We start from the raw sequence: 22,516 nt of genomic DNA on the forward strand, positions 1-22,516 counted from the left end.
TCGGGATAATAAACTTTCATCTTATCTTATCTTATCTTAGCACCTGGACTCGGCAGGAACCTACGCCAGGATCCTGTTTGTGGACTTCAGCTCTGCCTTCAACACCATCATCCCACTGCAGGACAAGCTCTCCCAGCTCCACGTGCCTGACTCCACCTGCAGGTGGATCACAGACTTCCTGACTTGACAGGAAGCAGCACCTGAAGCTGGGGAAACACGTCTCGGATTCACGCACCATCAGCACCGGTTCCCATCAGGGCTGCGTTCTTTCCCTCTGCTCTTCTCCTTGTACACCAACGACTGCACCTCCAGTCATCAGTCAGTCCAGCTCCTGAAGTTCGCGGACGACACCACCCTCATTGGACTTATCTCTGATGGGGACGAGTCCGCCTACAGGTGGGAGATTGACGGTCTGGTGAATTGGTGCATGCAGAACAATCTGGAGCTTAATGCTCTGAAAACAAAGGAGATGGTTGTGGATTTCCGATTGAACGCAGCCCCACCCGCCCCCATCATTCTGTGTGACTCCCAAGGACAAGAGCAGGCTGCAGCGTATCATCCGCTGCACAGAGAAGGTGATCGGCTGCAACCTACCGTCCCTCCAGGACCTGTACGCCTCCCGGACCCTGAGGCTGAGGTCCATCAGGACCAAAACCTCACGCCACAAATCCAGCTTCTTCCCTTCCGCAGTGGGCCTCATCAACAAGGCCTGGGTCTTCCACTGACCACACTATCTAGAACAATTAGTACTTGCATTTGTACCTTGAAACCTGCACATTTAATTTATTTTAATTTAATTTACTTATTTAATTTCGTGTTTTAATTTTTTGCACAGCTGTTGCTCTTATATGTTGATCACACCAACGACCAGAACAAATTCCGTGTAAGTGAAAACTTACTTGGCAATAAAGCTCTTCTGATTCTGATTCTGATTCTCAGCATCAACAAATCTGTGATGTCATTATGTCAGCTTCACTCAGGTTCCTTTATGTGCAACCAGAGATTTTGTGGCCTTTGAGTCACAAATCTGTTCAGCCTGCCACCAGTACTTAATGATAAGAGTCCCAAGTTTGATGAATAATGATGAGTGAAGGTTGTTTTCATCATTCGCCTGTTTGCTCTCCCACATAAATGCTGCCAACATACTTGCAGCATGTTGAACCCACTCGACATACAGCACATCTCTTATAATAAAACGATCAGGAAGTAGAGAAGGAAAGCAATGTCTCCGGACGACCAGATGAGGGCGACCAGTAGCCTCTGGCTGCTCCGTTTATAACAGAGCAAGTCATCTTGGCGGAGGGACACTTTGAGTACAGACTGTATCACCTGAACCAGGTGGACAGGAGGCTGCACTGCTCTGACTCCATTTCTGCTTTGGTCTTTCTGAAATACAATAACAATCATGAAACCAATTATTATTTGGTTGAGCCATTTCTATTTTCTAAGCCCCTTTGTTGTAGTTGAGTCATCATACATGTCAGTCAGTGTCCCAGTTATACAGCAAAATGATTGAAGGGAAAGGGGGAGATGACCCCAAACTACCACAGAATAACGTTAAATTAAATTAAAAAACACATGAAGATCCCTAACAGATCGTTGAGACTCTTGTCTCCTGTATTAAAGTACTTTATTTATCCCTCATTCCTCTGATAAACGACAAATTAAAATGAGTCAATGAAGGAGTGCCCGGATGTTTTATAACAATTATGGGACTGACGTCAACGTATTGTTCACAAAAAAACAAATCTATTCGTTGAATCTTAAATCCTTTCTCTCACTTTCGTAGCTCTTTATGATTTTTAAAGCTTAACATTGGAGAATTTGCTTATTTAATACTGGTTGACCACAGAATGACCACAGAATGACGTTATGTTAAATTAAAAACACTTACCGAGCCGTAACAGATTGTTAAGAGACTTTAGGGAGCTGAACGAAAGTTACACCGCTCTAACTACAGAATGAGGGGTTTGTCTGATACTTGCTGTTGTTGCTCAGTATGACGCGTTGCCTCTTTGTTAGACGATCGGCGATATTGTTGAATCCAACGCACGCGCGTTTGTTTGTGTGTTTGCTCTGCACCGCCACTCCCTCATCGTGCCGATAGACGACGGATGAGAGACAAATTAAAAATAAGTAAATAAAAGTCCGCCCGGATGGAGAACAGGCGAGATTACGTCATGGCGCGTCTCTCCACACAGGCTTTCTTTGCTTTGAAATAAATCCATGACGTAGCTTGAGTAACATCTAATGTGATTGGAAGGAACGACGTCATGGCGCAAATGCGAGTGGGGGGGCGGGGTGACGGGTTGCATCATGACCCCTCAGCATGATGCATGTCATACCTGAAAGCAGTTATGTATATGTTCTCTATTCATGACTCTTCAATCCCACAGAGATGATTAGTGCCACTACAGATCTGTCGGACTCGTCAGCACGCTCACAGCACACTCACAACATCGAGATGCTCAAACCAACCCTTCTGAAATTCTTTGAGGAGCTGACTGCAAAGCAGTGGAGGGACGTCTTCTCTGGGGAAATAGACGATAAAACTCGGGTTTTGCTCGGCAACTTGTGTCTGGACATGGTCCAGGCAGCGGCTACAACTGTGCTCAGGAGTATTACCATGCATAAAGAACTGAAAACCTTTCAGATGTCCCTGGATAGCTCTGGTCATTCCACAGACACGTCTCATTTTGTGGAGGCGTCGGAGGTGTCAGAGGTGTCAGAGGAGTTCCTCCTATCCAGCCGCAAGGAGAAGATACGTCCTCCCACCTTTTCTGAGCTTGTTGAAATTGACCAGGGAAGCTCATATCGTTCACCGGACACGTCCCAGGATGCAGAGGTGTCAGAGGAGTCCATCAGATCCACACAGAAAGACACAACTCCTCAGACCTTCTCAGTGGGTCTCGAAATGAAGATGGAAAGCTCATATCGTTCACCAGACACGTCCCAGGACGTGGAGGTGTCAGAGGAGTCCAGCCAATCCAGCCTGAAAGAGACACCTCCTCAGACCTTCACAGAGGACCCTGAAATTAAGCTGGAAAGCTCTTATCGTTCAGCAGGCACATCCCAGGATGTGGAGGTGTCAGAGGAGTCCAGCCAATCCAGCTTGAAAGAAACACCTCCTCATACCTATTCTGATCTGCCTGAAGTTAAACTGGAATGCTCTGATCATCGAGCAGGCACAAAGCAGGATGTGAAGGTGCTGGAGGAGGCCATCCTATCCAGCCTGAAAGAGACACTTCCTCAGACCTTTTCTGAGGTTCTTGAAATTGGTGATGTCTCATGTAAAAGTTTAGAGATACTGACAGAGCTGATTGCATCAGAGGTGGCAAAGAAGGTTCAGTTTCATCTTCCTACTGTTACTGACATGCACAGTGCTACAGAGAATTATTCTCTTGAGACCACAAGGTCTATCAGCTGCTGCAGAACCCTTCACAAGATGGTTGTTAATGCTGGCAGATTCTTCAAGAAATGCTCTTATAAGAGGAAGGACCCAATGAAATTGGTTTCTTCAACAAATCTCTTGATGAAAGTATCTGCTACAGAGAAGCTCTCCACGCCGATCAGTGTAGCTTCCAGAAGGATCCAGAAGGACAGTGAGGTGACTCTAGGTTCTGAGAGTGCAAAGGATCACCCTTTATTATCGAACTCCATTGATGTAGTATCCAATTTGCATGATGCTGCAGTATCTGACATAGTTCAGATCATTAGTAAAGATCTCCAGATTGATACTGGGAGAAAGAACAATGCCCTCGTATCTTTCCAGAGCTCAACAGCGCACCTTCAGCCTAAAAAAGCAGATTTGTCGGTTCTATTTCTGCACAGATTCAGTGAGCCCCTTCATTCTTGTGAAATGGTGCTTCGGATGGCCAAATTCTTTACAACACAGTTTGCCAGAAATCTGGCGTTTAACATGTTGGCACGACTCCAGAGGCAAAGCAGGGTGGCCCAGGTAGCTGTAGAGAAAGCTCAGGGCAGGAGGTCACAAAGGGGATCTAAGGACGCTACTATGAACCAGAACCAGAACCAGAAGCCTTTTGGTTTTAATGAGGACAGTGTGCAGGCTGTCATTGCCTCTTTTGATCTGATAGTGGAGGACATGTTCAAGCAGGAGGACATGTTCAAGCAGGAGGACCCACAGCGTCCTAAAGAACACATCTGTGAACAAATTTGCTTGTATAAAAATCTGGAGAAAAAGTGTGTCAGAACGGACCTTAGCACATGTGAACCAGCGAAGAGGCTGGTCCATCTGTTCTCCGAGATGTTCAACGCTCCCATCAGTGAAGCCATTGTGTTTGACGAACTCAGATGTTTCTTGCTGCAGCTGTGTCTTTGGTTCCATGCACAGATATTGAAGTCTCAAGGACAGACAGACGTTGTGTCTTTGGCTGTGAGGGACATTGAGGAGTCATTGTTACTGCCCGGGACAAAAACAGCCGAGGGAGCTGACGATGATCAATTGAACAAATATTTTGTCAGTTTTCTGGTCCTCAGGCTAACGAGGTATACCGTCAGGAGAGCCAATGCCAAACTGGGCGATAGCTGCTTCAAAGAGCTCACCACACATCTGTCATCGGAGGTATGGGCTGAAATCGGTGAGAGTATGAGCGGACATGTTCTGGATCCTGAAGATGGAAAATTCAAAAATCTTCACAAAGCCATCTTGAGAAATCTGTTGAAGGAATGGGGGAATCCAATCATAGTTCTGAATGCGTTTGCTCTGCGGGATCCACTTTATGTCAAAGTTCTTGGCAAAACATTTAAATCTCACCTGCTTCCACAGCCCAAGCCCAAATCCAGACTATGCTGCCAACCCTAGGACACCGTGTCCCTGCACCACACAGCTACAGGGCAGCAGAACACTCCCAGGCACTTTGGTCATGAGTTGGATGCCCTTTCTTATGAGTTCTTTGTGGTTATCTATGTGTGGGTTTCCACCGAGCACTCCGGTTTTCCTCTCATTTTTATTGCAGTTATAGCAGTTGGCTGAATAAAATTGAAAAAAAATTGAAAACAAGTGTCTGGTGCTACCATTTGATGCCAAGGCAGAAGATGTTCAACCAAAGGAAGAGTCCAATCGAAGTACCAGCATAGAAACCAATGAACATGAAGCAGATAAGGAAACATAGAGTTCAAACTCCACCATCCGGTCTCTCTAGTCTTGATCACATGCCATAATCATAATAACAAGATGTCAGACCATCATGTCAGTTATTCTCCGTGTTCACTGCATCTTAAACACAATAACACCCAGTCCTATTTTTAAAAACAAACATTGTACATAAATAATATTGAGATTTAAACTCTGAGCTGTGACATTTTGCAATGATGCATTAAATGTGTTCAAGTCTCTGGAAGTCATTTTATATCATCATTGATCAGAGAATGCAGAGATTCAAAGTATCATTTTGGTTTTTGGTTTACGACATCATGCATTAAAGCAGAACTTGACTTTGATCAAAGGAACAGATATTCAGATAATAATAGATAATAGAACAGATATTCATCAATAATATGTGAACATACAGAAACAGATGATTTCAAAATGTACTTTATTCAACCGAAGAAAAATACAGTTTGTATGTGTTAAGGCACATTTTCATGAGTGAAGGATGATGGATTTAAATAACAATGAAAACAAAAGGATAACATTCAGATTCAGGATAAATAGGTGTATGTTGGTGTGTTTGGTGAACTGAAGGTCAACACGTTCCTTTACATTCTCAAATTACATTCAGCAAGGGTACATTCCGCTAATCCAACAAGGCTTGGAAACCTGATGGCGTTCCTGAATACTTCCTTTCTTTAGCCCGCTTCCTTGATGGTGGATCCATAGAAACAGGTTTAGGTTCTGTCCAAATAGTGGTAAATGTTTGAAACGAAGGCCAGATCTCTGCAGAAGTCCTTTCTTTCTTGCCTTCATGCATCTGAAGGCACTGAGGAGTGACTGCAGCTCCAGCCAATCTACCTTTGCAGTTTGCACCCTTTCAGCAAACTAATGCACTTTGGAGGAGGCATCAATACAAACGGTAGGTAGCTTCAACGTCGGGGAGGGACACACACACACACTAGACACGTATTTGGCCGACAGAGTCGTAATCCTTTGGGTGTAGCCATGGTCAGTTTGAAAGAGCCCCAGTCAGTGCTCGACTTCCATGTCCTTCCTGTCTACTCGATGGCATCGGGCCTGGTGGCCACGTAGACGAAGACGACGATGAGCAGCACCACCACAGCCAGCGTGGGCACCACCACTGTGGCCACCTGCTGCCGGGCCTCCTGCATGGCCTGCTTACGCTCCTTCTTGTCCCTGGAAGTTTCTTTCTTGGCTTTTCCTTTGAGCTGCCTCATGTTGTCTCCTTTTCACTCCACTCACAGGAACCTAGTACAGAGACCAGATGTCATCTAACGTACACTGTACAAGTGACAGGGCCATGCATACATTTACTCTGTCATGACTGTGTGTGTGTGTGTGAGCAAAGAACCCAGAACACACTGCAGTTGTTGTTTTCTTTTTACAAGCTTTAAGCAAAAAACTAGATACACAAAATAAAAATTTGTTCACGACAGAAAACTAAACAAAAGTGATAAGCTGACTGAATGGCTGCAATTAATAATTTACAATTGATGCAGTAAACAAAAACACACGCTGGGGGGCTTAACAGTTGCATGGCCCTTAAACAAACACTTAAAGACTTAAGCAAACACTTACCAGTTAGGATTATCAACTGGTGTGTACTTAAGGTTGTTATTTAGTGAATAGCACATTTGCTGTTTACTGAGTTGAAACAGTAATATGTAAAGGAACACACTAACTAACTAAATAAAAAGTTTAATGTTAATGATCATAGTTTATGAATGCATAAAGTCTAAAGGTGTTACATTAAAATTTGTGTTGGGAGCTCCAAAAAATAAAGTTTTGCAAAACGAGACATTCTAGTTTAGCTCTGTAGCTGCCTGTTCATTCATGACATCATCTCTGCTCAACCAATCAGGAGGTGGTATTCAGTGTCGCTCCTCATGAATATTCATGAAGCAAACAAAAATACATATAATTTTAATAATTTCGCGAATTGGTTAATAATGCATCATTCGGGTACTGATGAGGTCACAAACGTGATTAAGACGCAATCACACATGAACTTGTATTACAGCTACGAAAGTCACCTAAAAACAATCAAAAGCACATAAATATGTAATTTGAGGTCTCGTTACTTGTTTTGTCCCTTTAGTTTGATTATTGCTCTTTTACTACGGTCAAAGTCTGATAAGAAGCGACTATAATGTGAAACCTGACCCTCTTATTCTGCTTTAATGCGTGAACTCTGGAGTCCAACGAGCAGGAAAAGTGTCGAGTGTAACTTATATTAACTTAACATCAAATTAAACTGCTAACAAAAGTTGACTCGTGTACTGTACAAGCTAACAGCTGCTCACATATGCGTTTAAAGTAACCAGTTATATTACTTTAATCTACTTAAAGTTACAGAACATAGTTGGTGTAGCTTACCGCTACTCGCCCGAGCGGCTCTAACGCTACTTTCTAGAGTTTATAAATTAGGAAACGTTAGCTTAGCGCGTCAACTCGGGCTGAACCCGGCTGACGACAACTGTTTACGGTCGTGTCCCGCTTAACGCGTATTTACGGTAAAGTGCACGGAGGAACTTACTCTAAACTTGGACTCGACGCGGACTTTGCTCCCGCTGCGCCCGCCGTGGTTCCGCCAGCGTCCCAGATATGAACTTAGTGACGGACGGGTTCAGCTCGGTCACACACACACACTCAAACACTCCCACACTGAGCCGAGCGGAGTTCGACGTGGCACTGGACTGGAACTGCTCCTGCAAGCCGTCCGTCAGGTTCGACCAGAATCTAACACCGCCTGCTTCCGGGCAATGCCTCCAAAATAAAAGCCCACTCCAACTACTATTACTCCATGGACGAATCAAAACAAAGAATGACCCTCTAATAAAGAAACCAAACAAAGAGTAAGAAAACATAATTAACATTATCGGAAGCTGCAAGTAAACGATGGTGGAGGAAAACTTGAGGGGCAGTCATCAGCGCACATACCTCCGTCAAGGCCAAACAAGCCTGGAGATTAAATTGTCATATTCTAATAATATACTGCAAAAAAGAATTGCAATATGACTTAATTGCTTTATGACCGCCACCAAAGAGATTATTGTTTCATTATGCTTGCATTTGTTGTTTGTTTTGAGCTCAAACAGTTTGGATGAAACATGATGAAAGGGCGGCACATGGACCTGCGATGGATTCTTAGCATTGCGAGTTAGTGTCTTTATTATTTTGTTGTGTTCTTCTATTGTAATACATCAGACTGAAAGTATAAAGACCTCCTTCATGACCTCTGAGTTTAGTGGCTTTTAATGACTTTGCACACGGCTCTCTGGGCTGCTGTAGACTTACATCACAGAAGAAAATCACTTGGTCCATCATAGATATGGTGATGAAACACAAAGAATACATAAAAATGTTGTGTACCTGTATTTCATGTCATTTCCTTCAGTATATTCCCTGGTCATTAGCATTGGGCTGGACCTTCGATCTTGTTCTGTGAAATCAGTGAGAAAGGTCCTGACTTTGACCTCCCGATTGCTTCAGATGAACAGATAAACAAACTAACACACACTTTTTATTACATCCACCTGCTAGTCATTGTTGTAATTGTGTAATTGTTGATTGTTTGATTTTGTTCAACACTAAAAGTAAACAAACTAGACATTAATGCAAAATCCTTTATATCATATATATTACACATATGATCCAAAGGGACAAAATAATCACTGCTTGAATGTAAACTTTTTCTGTGCATATTGTAGTTGAAGTGTGCAGTGTTTTGATGATTGTTTATATATTTATATATGTGCAGATGATTTCAACTGTAAGAGACTATGTAGCAGGTTTGTAGTCAATGTTTTCTGATTTGTATTCTTTGTAAACTTGACGTCAACAGTATTTAGAGTAGACTGGTAAAGCAGCACAAAGCGCGGTGTTTGTAGCCTTTAGTCTCCTCTCCTCCTCTCTGCTCAGTCTGCTGTACCACTGAATGGAACAGAGCTGAATCTGTTATTGCTCATTCTGATTAGATCCCGTCCTGTGGCCCCGCCCCCTCCTCTTCTCTATAGTCATTGGCTGCACGCGGTGTCAATCACGGAGACTACCGCCACGTCACTGAGGCGCGGGCTGTGATTGGCTCTCCGCCCTGCATCGTCTGCTCGCTCAGTAGTTCAGCTTTCGGTTCACCATGTTGGATCAACCGCTCTCATCTACGCGCTGGGACCGATAGTTTCATGATGGCAGCGGGAACGAAGCGTCTTCTGCCCTAAGTGTCGCGCTGTGAAGCTGAAGCCGAAGCCGAAGCCGCGGCCGCTTCCTGTTCCTCCGCGGAGCCTCAGAGGCGGAAGCAGCAGCCGTGTTGTGACGGGAGCCTCGGACCTCCTCTGCTAGCTTCAGCTGTCAGCTTCTTCTAATCTTCTTCTCGCAGCAGAATCCGATCAGCAGATTGAATCTTTCCTGCGTTTCAAAGGATTTAAACTTTTCCTCTGTTGTGGTTTGTCTCTCGGTGGCTGCAGGAGGAGAAGCAGGAGGCTGTCGATGGAGGACAGAAGTTTACTGTCAGCCGTTTGTGAGTGTTTCTCTTCTTTCTGGGCTCCTGGTTCCGGTTCGGACGTTCAGTCAGAATGATAGGGGTTCTGTGTCATGCCGGAGCTGTAATATGTGAGTGAAGCCTCGCCTGGGCCTGTGTGTGAGTCTCGGCCTGGGCTTCATGGCGGCTCCGTCTCTGCTCCGGATCAGCAGCGTCCATTAGCTTGTTTACGGACCACAGATCCGCTCCGCTCGGACTCTGATCCACTTTACGACACAGGGAATCGATTTGCAGCCGCTCGGAGTACCAACGGCACCGGCACCGGACCGGAGCGAGTGGCAGCAAAACTTGTGCACTTTGTGAAAGATGAATGTTTCCATGTGAGGAGCTTTGAGACCAAAGTGATCAACCGAGGCGCCGCTCCGCTCCGCCATGAGGGACAGCTAGGGCCACAGTGTGGTTGTGGCCCGGGGGGTTCGGGTTCTGCTCTCTTCACTCTTCGGGTTTCTCCTCTCTGATGGCGCACAGAGCCGTGTTGCTGTGCTTCTCTCCTCCCGCTGTGCAGGCGGGGACATTAATCTACAGTTAGTGGGTCAGATCCTAGTGGGCACGATGACGTCAGAGGTTCTTGTCCCTCTGGGTCTGGATTAACTGATGTGGATCCTTTAGAGCCAGCAGCTGTTTTTATATGTTTTCTATGGATTTCATGACTTGTCCTATTGCATCACCGTAGGCAGCGCCACTCTCATCACTTTCTTCTTCAGTAGTTTCTTCTAAAGAGGCGTTTCACCCGCACACACACACACACCCCTGCCTTGCTCAATGGCTCTGTGCGGTACGACGGCTGCCAACGCTACAAAGATGATGGCCGCTTACAACGGCGGCTCGTCGGCCGTGGGCGCCCACCACCCGCACCACCACCACCCGCTCCAGCACCTGCCCCCTCCCCACCTGCACCACCACCTGCATGCGGGCCAGCAGCACCACCTGCAGCACCCGGGCCCCGCCGCCGCCGTGCACTCGGTGCAGCAACACGCGTCCAGCGCCGCTGCGGCCGCGGCGGTGCTGCTGAACCCGAGCCAGCAGCAGCAGTCCTACTTCCCCTCGCCTGCCCCCGGTCAGGCCCCCGGGCCGGCGGCGGCCGCGGCCCCCGCTCAGGTCCAAGCCGCCGCCGTCAAGGCTCATCAGCACCATCAGCAGCAGCACCATCAGCAGCAGCAGCAGCACCATCAGCAGCAGCACCTGCACCACCTTCAGCAGCCGCTCGACATCGAAGCGGACCGGCCCATCGGGTATGGTGCGTTTGGGGTCGTCTGGTAAGTGAAGTACACACCGTTATAAGTTATACCAACATAATAAATATACTTTACACTAACTTCTGTTGTGTTGTTACTTTTTATGCTCTTCAACTTTCAGTCCCGCACACACACACACACACACACACACACACACACACACACACACACACACAGGTTGATCTGTTCTTCTCTCGAGTTGACTTGCTGGTGGTATTGTTCTTGGGGCATCACATTCCTGAGCCACTGCTGTGTGTGTGTGTGTGTGTGTGTGTGTGTGTGTGTGTGTGTGTGTGTGTGTGTGTGTATTTATAGTAAATTGTCTCAACATGCAACATGAGGTGTTGGGTTTTAAACTCACTTCCTGTCTGTATGGAGGAAAGTTGCTGTGCTGGTCAGAGGAGTGGAGCTGCAGAGCTTCACAGGTTAGAGGTGTGTGTGTTTGTGAGACCTTTAATGTGCAGCAGAACCTGGGCTCAGTGAGGAACTCAGGAGTCTGGGTGTCTCTACTCTCTCTGTCTTGGCTGAGGGATGAGATAGACGTACAGTATGGAGCCTGTAAGCTGTAATAACACACACATGTAATAATCCTGTATTGGGGGCAGATTGATCCCACTCAGTCATTGCAGTGGTGGACTTTGGAGTTCATGTAGGGAGGCCCTGACCTTTGCCCTCATGGTGGCCAGCAGCTTTGCTCCATGTAGCTCAGCTCTTCTTCTGTTCACACGAGCTCAACCTAACTGATCCAGGCGGGTAAGAGCTCCCAGTTTGGGCTCCAAACGGGCCCCAGGTCTGAATCGGGCCCAGCACCTCCATGTGGCTCTGCTGCTCATGTTTAGCTTGGAGCTGCAGGTTTGGAACATTTGTCTCATTAGTGTGTGAGGATCTTAGCCTGCAGCCATCTGGTCACTTTGATCCTATTTGAGGTTTACTGAAGGCTGTGGAGGAAGCAGCTGAGCCCCTCAGTCCTCTGCCCTGACACACTCACCTGTAACACACACACACACACACACTTACATTCACACACATTTACACTAAACCCTTTGTCTAACAGGATAACTGTTAAATAAAGCAGCAGATTCAGTTCTTTGTGTGTTTCTCTCTCTGTAACAACCCTCTGTATATTAAAGTCTAGTGTCTGACTTACTCTAAACCCATAATCCTTTGTTCTGTCCGTCACACAGGTCGGTCACAGACCCCAGAGATGGAAAGAGAGTTGCGCTGAAAAAGATGCCCAATGTCTTCCAAAACCTTGTTTCCTGTAAGAGAGTGTTCAGGGAGCTGAAGATGCTTTGTTTCTTCAAACATGAAAATGTAAGTCAACAACATTACTGATGTGTCTTTAGGTGTAAAGCTTCATCCTTTCTCTCCCTCTTTGTTCCTCTGGTGTCTCTGCAGTGTAAACACACTCCACATTCATCCTCACACTCAAACTGGCACTCAGACTGTGATCGAGGCGTCACACACACTGTCTCTCTGTCTCTCTCTCGCTCTCTCCTCCTTTGATTCGGCCACTCAGAGCCACGCCAGCCGGTCTTTAGTGGACGGATTAGATTATTATCTGTGTTGTAGGTAAATAAACAAGATCACATTCTCACATCTTATCTCTTAAATGATAATGATCAAACATTCTAATGCTTCAGCTCTGTGGAGTTTACTGGCACAGGAACCATTCAGGTCACTCGATTGAAGTCTTACCAGTAAGAATAATAAGGCCGACGCTCCACCGTGCACCTGAGAGTAGAATGAGAACCAAATCTATGGAAACTGGGAAATGCCTGTGAACCGATGAGGGAAGGAGTGGGAAGAAATCCTGTGAACATAATGAAATGTTGCTGCGATGATGGAAGATGGCAGAGAGCCGTCAGATAACTGAGCTCTCTGCTGATCAGACTCAGTCTTCAATAAGCACAGCAAAGTTTACACCTGCTTCATAAAACAGACATCATTTCGTGTAATAGTAAAGTGTTGATAGATGTTTTCACTGAGGCAGCAAAGCTCTGAATGGCGGTCGGCCTCGGTGGCAGGAAGCATCAGAGTCTAAAGCAAAGAGCCGCTGGTGTCGGTCCGGATGCTTTGGAGCTCTTCATGAGAAAGCAGAGTGAAGAGAAGCAGTGAAGAGTTAAGCTTCTTTTGTGAGGAAACATTCAGACGGAGAGTTTAGCAGGAAGTCACACAGTGGAGTAAATATCAGGCCTCATGTTTACTTATTAGCTTTTCCTGCTAAACAGATGTTTAACATCAGCATCGCCTCACATCTGTGCTCTCAAACCCGTGATGCCTTCAGGTGCTGCTTCACTCTGAGACGTGTGTGTGTGTTAGTGGGCGTCTGTGCCGTCAGTCACCTTGGTCCTCTGGGGGAGCATGACTGTCGCACACAGTTTAACCCTTTAGTCAGCCCGACCGCGTCGTGTTGACATTAGTTTTGAACTTTCTCTACCAACTTCCTTCCCCTCTCTCCTCCTCCTTCAAGCTTTCACACCCTCACACACACAAACACACTCAACTCCCTCTCTCTCTCTCTCTCTCTCTCTTCCTCTCCCCAGGTTCTCTCTGCTCTGGACATACTTCAGCCTCCCCACATTGACTACTTTGAAGAAATGTATCCTTCCTCATTCTGGCCCAGTCTGCATCTTCCTCCTGTAGCTTCTCTTCAGTTTATCACCGTCCCACGCCAGCGTCCATTAGACTGTTGGCAGAGCAGCTCTAGTGTTCCATATACATGTTGACTCATCGTCCTGCTGCCTGTGGGACAAAGATAGAACTCATCTTGACATGTTAAACAGCTCCTTAGTGTATGGAACTAAACAGGAACACAGAGGATGGAAACCAAGCAGGCAGAGACATGCTGAGTGATTCTGATAGGACTCTGAAGCCACAGGACATCTCTGATCTCTGTCCTCCTTCTTATTGACCTTTGCTTTGTCCCAGGCTGAGTTTGTGTTTTGCCTTAAGTCCCGACCCTTCAGCTATGTTGTGACGGAGCTGATGCAGAGCGACCTCCATAAGATCATCGTATCACCACAGCCTCTAAGCTCTGACCATGCCAAAGTCTTTCTCTATCAGATTCTAAGAGGTACGTTCTTCCTTTCACTCTCAGTTTATCGTCACCTGATCATTGACTCTCATACACAGAGAACAGAGCTGATCAGTTCCCCTGTGGTAACTAAAAGACACAGATAAGCCCAGAAGATGCTCACTGTGTTAGACTCATGCTTACACATAATAACATCCATCTGCATCTTCTACCTGCTGGTCCTAATCCTCTCTGCCTGTCACGTCCTCACCCAAACCTCTCTCCTCTCCTCTCCTCTCCTCTCCTCTGTCACACACACCAAGGACTGAAGTATCTTCATTCTGCTGGCATCCTCCACCGAGACATCAAACCTGGAAACCTCCTGGTCAACAGCAACTGTGTGCTCAAGGTGCGTCCAACTCTACAGATGAAACTCTTCAGTCTGTTGTAACAATCTGAGGACGCATGGATGGACACCGGTCTTCCAGTGTACAATATTAAACGTCCTAACAGTGTTCCATGCTGGACCTCACGACCTATTGGCTGCATCTTTGACATTCATATTCATGTCCAAACACCGACATATGTGATTGTTTATCTTTAGTTTTCAGTCCACTACTCAGTCAGACATCTTTAAGGTGTGAGGGCAGAGGTTTCCTGTGTCCGCTGCCCAAGATGACACACTTTATACCTGAACGCATGAAGTGATTTAGTTGTGTTATTCTCTCAGTGTCTGCTCACCTTCACACAGGTCGAGTTCATAGTCTCTGTTCTCCTAATCGACCCGCCGCTAAATAAAGATGAAGACGTCCACATTAACTGCTGATTGGCGTTCCGGCTTTTCAGATCTGCGATTTTGGGCTGGCGCGGGTGGAGGAGTCGGATGAGTCACGACACATGACTCAGGAAGTGGTGACGCAGTACTACAGAGCCCCGGAGATCCTGATGGGGAGCCGGCACTACTCCAACTCTATAGATATCTGGTCTGTGGGCTGCATCTTTGCTGAGCTGCTGGGGCGACGCATCCTCTTCCAAGCCCAGAGTCCCATTCAGCAGGTAAAGACTCGTGAAGCTCACATCTTCACTCGTCTCCTCACTGCACTCACACAAACCAACACACCTTTGATTCCAACACGTCCACTTCTTAAGACTCCTTGCAGAAACAAGACCCTTATTACAGAGAAGCCAAGGGATTCATTCAAAGTTAGAGATCGTCACTTACAGGACGAACATAAGCAACCATCTTCTTCTCTGCTGTGGTTTCATGGCGAACACAACACAGCAGCAGAACCCTGATGCTCTCAACTCGATCACAGTAAACTGGATCTGCTGGTAGTCTGCTGATGTTCACCAACACCAGCTCAGACTGAAGCACATGTGTCGTCAGGCAGCAGCTGGGGCGGATCCACAGTTTGTCGTTTTGATTTCAGCTGGATTTGATCACGGACCTGTTGGGGACTCCCTCTATGGAGGCCATGAGGACGGCGTGTGAAGGAGCCCGGGCTCACATAGTCAGAGGACCTCACAAACAGGTGAGGACACACAGGAAGCTTTACCTCTCTATCTGTACCGCTTCACTATGGGGAAATGAATGGATCGATGAATCATGAGAGGAAAAAGCCCAAAGTAACTTGGAATCAGCAGACTTGGCAATACGGCCAGCTGAAAGTCTAAAGTGTGTGATGTGTGTGTTTGCTTTGTCTGCAGCCGTCCCTTCCTGTTCTGTACACACTGTCTAGCCAAGCCACCCATGAAGCTGTCCACCTCCTCTGCAGGATGCTGGTGTTTGATCCGGTGAGTCACTTAGTGTTTAACGCATGAAACGCCGTCAGTGGAGCCCTAGATGAGGAGGATTCTATACGTGACAGATCAGCCACCATGGTGTGGGTCTGCTTCAGAGTGTGGGTCTACCTCAGAGTGTGGGTCTGCCTCAGAGTGTGGGTCTGCCTCAGAGTGTGGGTCTGCCTCAGAGTGTGCGTCTGCCTCAGGGTGTGGGTCTGCCTCAGAGTGTGGGTCTGCCTCAGGTTAAGTCCTATTAACGCACACATTGTGTTAATGCCTCTGCCTGTCTGTCTGTCTGTCTGTCTGTCTGTCTGTCTGTCTGTCTGTCTGTCTGTCTGCCTGCTCTCCAGTCAAAGCGGATCTCAGCCAAGGACGCTCTGGCTCACCCGTACCTGGACGAGGGTCGCCTGCGTTACCACACCTGCATGTGCAAATGCTGCTACACCACTTCCTCTGGACGCGTCTACACCAGCGACTTTGAGCCCGTCACCAACCCCAAGTTTGACGACGGATTTGAGAAGAACCTCAGCTCAGTGCGACAGGTCAAAGGTGAGCGGATGCTGAACGCTGCTCTAAGATAGACAATCTTTAGTTTTCACTCTGAAATCATGACTGGGGTCAAGACATCGGTGACCTCATCGCTGCCTACAGACCCAGGATGATGGTTTAGCCTTCCTGCTGTCTGTCTGCTCTGGAGCTCTCTCTGTCTCTCTCTCTCTCTCTCTCCTCTCTGAGAATGAGGCTCTGCAGGGAGTCCCACGTCTTTACAACGAGCCGTCTCTTCTGTCTGTCCCCCACAGAGATCATCCATCAGTTCATCCTGGAGCAGCAGAAGGGCAGTCGAGTGCCACTCTGCATTAACCCTCAATCAGCTGCTTTCAAAAGCTTTATCAGGTAAGGAGGTACCTGAACGCCTCACAATCCTTCAGACTAACCTGCAGGCATCTCAAGCATATGAACCCAGACCTTCCCCCTCTTCTTGGCTTCCTCTCTCCCGTAGCTCCACTGTGGCTCAGCCCTCTGAAATGCCTCCGTCTCCTCTGGTGTGGGAATAGTTGCTGCTGCTGCTGCGGCTGCGTCGTCCCGTTTCCCCACCTGACAAGCTGCTAAAGTGGGAACATGAGAGCATCTAAAGTCCTCTGATCAGCGTAGCATGTCACTGGAGAGCAAGACGTCAGGTCTGCTGTGTTCCTACATACTGGTCATGAAGAAGGTGTGAATGCAGGTGTGTGTGTGTGAGAGAGTGTGTGTGTGTGTGAGAGAGAGAGAGGCGCTCTGTAGACCAAATTGGAATGTTTCAAACAGATCCACGGTGTCCCCCTGCAGGGAGACGAGGACGTCCTCCAGGGGTTTGACTCTTATATAAACGTATATATTCATACAAAACACAGATTTCTATTTTGAAAGTTCTGTCCCCACAAAACGATTATTAATTCCCCCACACAATTAGACAGCTCGGCGTTCAACCCCCAACCTTCTCCTCTGCACTGGGAAAGTTGCCAAGTCTGCATCACATCACAGTTTTGCTTCATATTCAGACAATCGCTCGTCTCTGCCTCAGACAGCTTCATGTTCCTGTGGCCGAAAGCTGAAGTCACAGCTTTACAACATCACTTACAGGTAACTCTAATTTATAAGGCTTTATAAGATAACCTGCCTCCCCCTAAACGTATTCCTTATTGACCGAATGAAAATATTGATTTGCCAAAGACCAGGAGCCTCATGTATAAATGATGCATGAACTCTAAATGAAAGTGTGTGTTCCAGTGTTCAGACGCTGTTTCAGGCCTGTGTCAGTGTTTTCACCTGAGTCACTTTACAGCTCAGCGTTTCCCAAAGTGTAGCACATTAGAAATGAAGCCAGACCTCAGATTGGCTAAAGAGAGAGAGAGAGTCTGCATGCAAACGGCCCTCCAGGAAGAAAAGGCAGCGCCCGGATGAGAGCTCATCTTAATGTTTGTGCTTTATTGCTACTGAATGAATTTGCATTCTTTGCACATAGAAGTTTATCCTGACAGAGCTGGAGGGGCTCACATGTTTGCTTGCTCCCATTTTAGAATCCTTCCTTTGTTCGTGGGGACTTCCCCTTTTTAAAGAATTAGCACTTTATCAATATGGATCTATTTACTCTATAAAGCTTTAATATCTAACGTGGAGCAATTTCTCCGATTTTCTCCATGAAGTTTAACGGCCAAGAAATGTAAATGAAAGGAAAATGTCTTCTCTGCCGCGCTCCAGCACCAATGTGCACACTGAGTGAAAACAGGCAGTTGTAGGCACTCTAATGTAGGTCCCTTTAAGGCGCCCGTGTTTTGATTGGCCAGCTGCCTCGGCCCACAGTATTACACTTATAATATTATAATATAAAGCCTCATCTATCTATATGTCCCACTGAATATTTAATCATGCTATTGACCTTGATTGTCCCTAACTGTCCCTCACCTCTAAGCAGGTCGTTCTAGTCTGCTACATTCTTTACCCAATAATGAAATAAAAACACATTAAACCTTGCAAAACATTTAGTATTTATATAAATCTAATGTTTTGCGGAATTATTCCATTGAGTCACTTTGAATCCACACATGCGTACATGAGTGTAAGTGATGTTTGTATACGTCATGTTTATCAGTCTGCATTATACAACACACACACACACACACACCTGTTAGACTAAGTATCTATGCATGTTTCTGTAGTTTTGCGCATGAATTTGAGCAAAATGGTGACTGAATGCAAAGGTTTATACATGAGGCCCCACAAACGTTTGCCAGGAAGTCCTGATCTCAGACGTGATGCCAATGTTCCTGCAGCTGAACCCTCAATACAGAAACCTGTATCTAATGTCAAATCCAGGCTGAGGCTCTGTTCCTGTTAGATGAGCAGAGAACTGTCAATCTGCTGGGGTTCAGATTTGTATTGACGATCGTTCCCTCTGGAGGTTGAAGGCACCAGATGGTTTCATGCATGCGACGTGAAGAGAAACCAAACCTTTGAGTAGACGGGGGAGTAAATGAAAGAAGGGATCAGGATAGAGACTAACATGAAACACACCCAAGTCACTAAACACAACTCATGTGCTGTGCTGGTAAAGGTTGAGGGGAGTGGTTGGTTGGGAAGTTTGTCTATCCAATGTTGCGTTTTCTAATCGTACTCATTGCCCCCAAAGTAGCGTCCTAATGAAGGAATGCGCTCTTCTTCACGCGTCTTCTCCGGTGCCTCCTGCAGTACGGTGAGCTGTCAGACATCAAGCCAAACTGAGCATTTTACCTCAAAGAATCCAGTGGACAGGCAAGAGAAAATCCACTACTCCTCTTCCAAACCCTTGTAACAATTGAAGGGGTGAAATCTTTCTGCTTTCCAGAGTTCTACCAAGACATTTGCTAGACCAGCTCTCTCTACACGCCTCACCAGACCATGTAGACGGAGAGATTTACTGTATTCCACTGACGGCTTCTTGGACTTTCCTGTGTTAAAGACGATTTACGTGTTTTATAGACAAAGTTTAATTGTGATCATAGTTCCTGTCGGTTCTAAGAACGAACACTGGACTCACAGGTTTCATTGCTAAGCTCTGAGGACGGAGCAAAGGTGTGCAGCAGGTTTCTAACAACGTCACACTGGGGCCCTTTTATAGAAAGCACTTATTCAGGAGTCAAACTTTGATTTTCTATTATTTCTGATACTAATGTCTGGGTCTACTTAAGGACTTCTTCTACCTGCAGATGGCTGAAATCATTTGCCTTTTTCTCTTTTGTTCCCAAGTCAAACCCTGTAGCAGGGTTTATAGAAGCGTCTGTCCATGTAAACTTGTTTCTGGTCAATACTTGTAGTATTTTTTTGGGGTCAAATGTGTTGTAGGAAGAAGAAACTAAGACACGATTGAAGTGACCCCCTTTCCTTTTCCATGCTAGCAGAGTGAACCCTAGAATCCCCACTACAGATTTCTGAAACTTTAATTCTAAGTCGTCAGCAGCTTCTCAGCCTCTTGGTTGGAGTCGGGGACGACGTTTCTCTAACATAGATCTCTAGGAGACAGAAGACAAGTGTCATGTTCGGATTTCCATTTAGCCTGATGCATGAAATTAATATGTAGCAGCTCATTAACATGCTGAGGTCATCGTTTTCTTAAGGTGATATTTGGTACCTTTTTCTCATAGGGTTAGAGAACTGGCTTAACATTTCTGCTTGTGTGTCTGCTGTTTCTTGGACACTGTGTGTGTGTGTGTGTGTGTGTGTGTGTGTGTGTGTGTGTGTGTGTGTGTGTGTGTGTGTGTGTGTGTGTGTGTGTGTGTGTGTGTGTGTGTGTGTGTGTGTGTGTGTGTGTGTGTGTGTAAACCCCACAGGTCCTTTGTCCTCTGCTTCCAGCGATGAAAGTGCTGAGCAGAAACTGAATGACGCCATAAGTAAGCAACAGACGTAGGATGGAAACATGCTGAGTTTCTATTGAAGTAAAGACACTGTAGAGGCGAGGGGCTTCACTGTGGAGCTACAGGGAGAAGGTCCACTGCTTCCTGTGGCTTCACTGTGGAGCTACAGGGAGAAGGTCCACTGCTTCCTGTGGCTTCACTGTGGAGCTACAGGGAGGAGGTCCACTGCTTCCTGTGGCTTCACTGTGGAGCTACAGGGAGGAGGTCCACTGCTTCATGTAGCTTCACTGTGGAGCTACAGGGAGAAGGTCCACTACTCCCTGTGGCTTCACTGTGGAGCTACAGGGAGGAGGTCCACTGCTCCCTGTGGCTTCACTGTGGAGCTACAGGGAGGAGGTCCACTGCTCCCTGTGGCTCTGTCCTGCTGGGTCCTCTCTCGCCCTTAGGGACAACTGAGGAATCTTTTTAATATTATAAATCAAATATATCACAAAGAAGGTAAAGAACCAGTTATACCAGCAATATCATACTTGACTGTATCTCTGTATACTCTTAAACTGTTTATCCATGGATTCATTCATAGCTCATTGTAGAAGGAATCCTGTAGCATAAGAATGAAGCCTAGATGAAAGCATGGTCTCATCTGCCCCCGCCCCCCCACCCCCGCCCTGCTCACACATCTACACTGTCTACACAAAAAGAAGAGCTTTGAAGTAAATTATTTAATATATTTTTTAGAATTGTTTTCTATATTCTTTCTTCCTCTGGCATGCTCACCCTCCTCCTCTTCCTCACACCTCAGAGTATGATTGTGTATATATGTGAAATAGAGCAGCAGATCTCCCACACACCAACGTAAACACAACACCACTGTATAGAAATTGTATTAGCCTGCACATTTCTAGGGCTGTGAAGTTCATTTTATTTTTAAAACTTGCATACAATGTATATAAACTGTATTTTCCTGATTTTTACCCTGCAGTTCGGCTCTGTAGTCCTCTACAGCAGATCCTAGAATGAATACACAACTGTATGTGAACTGTATCTGTGTGTGTACAGCGGATGTGTAGATATATAAGAGGAGGCTTGTTTTGTTATTAATGTTAATTATTCCCCCACAGCGACACTGTGTGAACGTGTACATAAAGGATTCACCGTGTTGGTCTCTACCTCTCGAGCTCAATAACTTGGCTTTGTTTACCTCCACAACTTTATGGTTTCATGTGGGGATTAATTACAAACACTTGGATGACCGTTCAAGCTTTTATACTGAAATGATAACATCCTGCCCCCCCCTCCTTCTCCTGCACTGTGTGCGTTCAAACCTGCTCACCTGAAATTTTGACCCATCACATTTGTATTCTCCTCCCTGAGCTCTGGCCCGGGGTTCTCTGACTGTTAGTCGATTTTCAATGATGTTTGCTAGGATAGGACCTCATGGGGAGGGAAGGTCACCATGGCGCCCCCTGGTGGCTGTGTTCAAAGCTCACTTCTAGGTGATTGTGATGCAAAACTATTTCAGAAACCTGACTTCAACATTTCCACATAATATAATGTTGGTTGATTTTAATTTTTTATCTCCTAAGAAGGAAACAGATTTGTGCTCCAGGCTGGAGGTCATAGATTCATTTGTTCCATGGCCACACAGAATATTAGCTTCATTGGCTGCAGGCTGTGTGTTTGGTTTAGACAGACACAGCCCTTAGAAGCTCAGTAGCTTCAGAAGGAGAAAAACATATGGAGGTACTTTAAACTGGGCTTATTCTGCTTATTATCTTATTCAGAGTTACAACGTTCCTTCATTACATTCATGGAACACATACATGTACTATAATTATTATGGAAATTAGAGCAAGTGATTTGTCTCATTCCAACAACACAACACAGACCTACTGGACTGTACCATTGTGTCATGTCCATTACTGTTCCACCTGTGGGACGCTTTGATTTAAGTTATTCCAGAAACATAGTAAGAACTCATACATCAGTTTCTTTAATTTGCTTCCTGTCTGAGCATTTTTGTTTTTGGCCAAATCCCAATCATGAACTTATTGTAACATGTGAGTCTATCATGGGCTGGGCCCCAATCCTCCACCACTTTGTGTCTAAATCAGTTCAGAATGTTGACTAATGGTGCTGACACACAGGTGCAGGAGTAAACAGGACCTCACTGGCAGCAGCAATCTAAAAACCTAAACTCTGATCTGTGTTTTGTGGCCATGGTTTCAATATGATTTCCACTTCAAACCACACAGTTGCCAAAAATGACCATAAAGCAATTTGCCTCCACATTCTGTGTTATTTGATCGATTATCTAAAGACTGTTTTAAAGGTGTTTAATTGAGTTAAGATGCAATGTATTAGTCAATGGGGGAAAAAGTGGGAATTTTCTCAGGAATGAACACAGCCGGCAGTAGGACCACGCGTCACTCTTCCTCCTCA

At 46.0% G+C, this 22,516-nt stretch overlaps 1 protein-coding gene and 1 long non-coding RNA gene across 2 annotated transcripts; one reads left to right on the forward strand and one right to left on the reverse strand.

Annotated features, from left to right (window-relative positions):
* Positions 1 to 6,349: 6,349 nt before the first annotated feature.
* LOC142988482 (uncharacterized) lies at positions 6,350 to 7,885 on the reverse strand. Its single transcript, XR_012960595.1, has 2 exons — positions 7,674 to 7,885; positions 6,350 to 6,385 (listed from the first exon to the last, which is right to left on the reverse strand). It is a non-coding gene; the product is annotated as an uncharacterized LOC142988482 (long non-coding RNA).
* Positions 7,886 to 9,224: 1,339 nt separating this feature from the next.
* On the forward strand, positions 9,225 to 22,322 carry nlk2 (nemo-like kinase, type 2). The gene is made up of 11 exons (XM_076137648.1): positions 9,225 to 10,930; positions 12,094 to 12,223; positions 13,456 to 13,511; positions 13,879 to 13,985; positions 14,249 to 14,334; positions 14,772 to 14,981; positions 15,356 to 15,457; positions 15,633 to 15,719; positions 16,058 to 16,256; positions 16,508 to 16,601; positions 16,708 to 22,322. Exons 1-11 carry the CDS (start codon positions 10,437 to 10,439, stop codon positions 16,760 to 16,762), a joined length of 1,620 nt encoding a protein of 539 aa, XP_075993763.1. The 5' UTR covers positions 9,225 to 10,436; the 3' UTR covers positions 16,763 to 22,322.
* Positions 22,323 to 22,516: the final 194 nt, after the last annotated feature.

The sequence above is a fragment of the Genypterus blacodes genome, unplaced genomic scaffold (assembly GCF_046128005.1).
Source record: "Genypterus blacodes isolate CSIRO-AG114 ecotype Tasmania unplaced genomic scaffold, CSIRO-AGI_Gbla_v1 ptg000330l_1, whole genome shotgun sequence".
NCBI lineage: Eukaryota > Metazoa > Chordata > Actinopteri > Ophidiiformes > Ophidiidae > Genypterus > Genypterus blacodes.

Bases quoted from the DNA above. Each gene is read 5' to 3' on its own strand.
- nlk2 (XM_076137648.1), top strand. From the start codon at position 10,437: ATGGCTCTGTGCGGTACGACGGCTGCCAACGCTACAAAGATGATGGCC. The intron at 14,335-14,771 runs GTGCGTCCAACT...CCGGCTTTTCAG, and splicing joins ACAGCAACTGTGTGCTCAAG to ATCTGCGATTTTGGGCTGGC. The intron at 15,458-15,632 runs GTGAGGACACAC...CTTTGTCTGCAG, and splicing joins TCAGAGGACCTCACAAACAG to CCGTCCCTTCCTGTTCTGTA.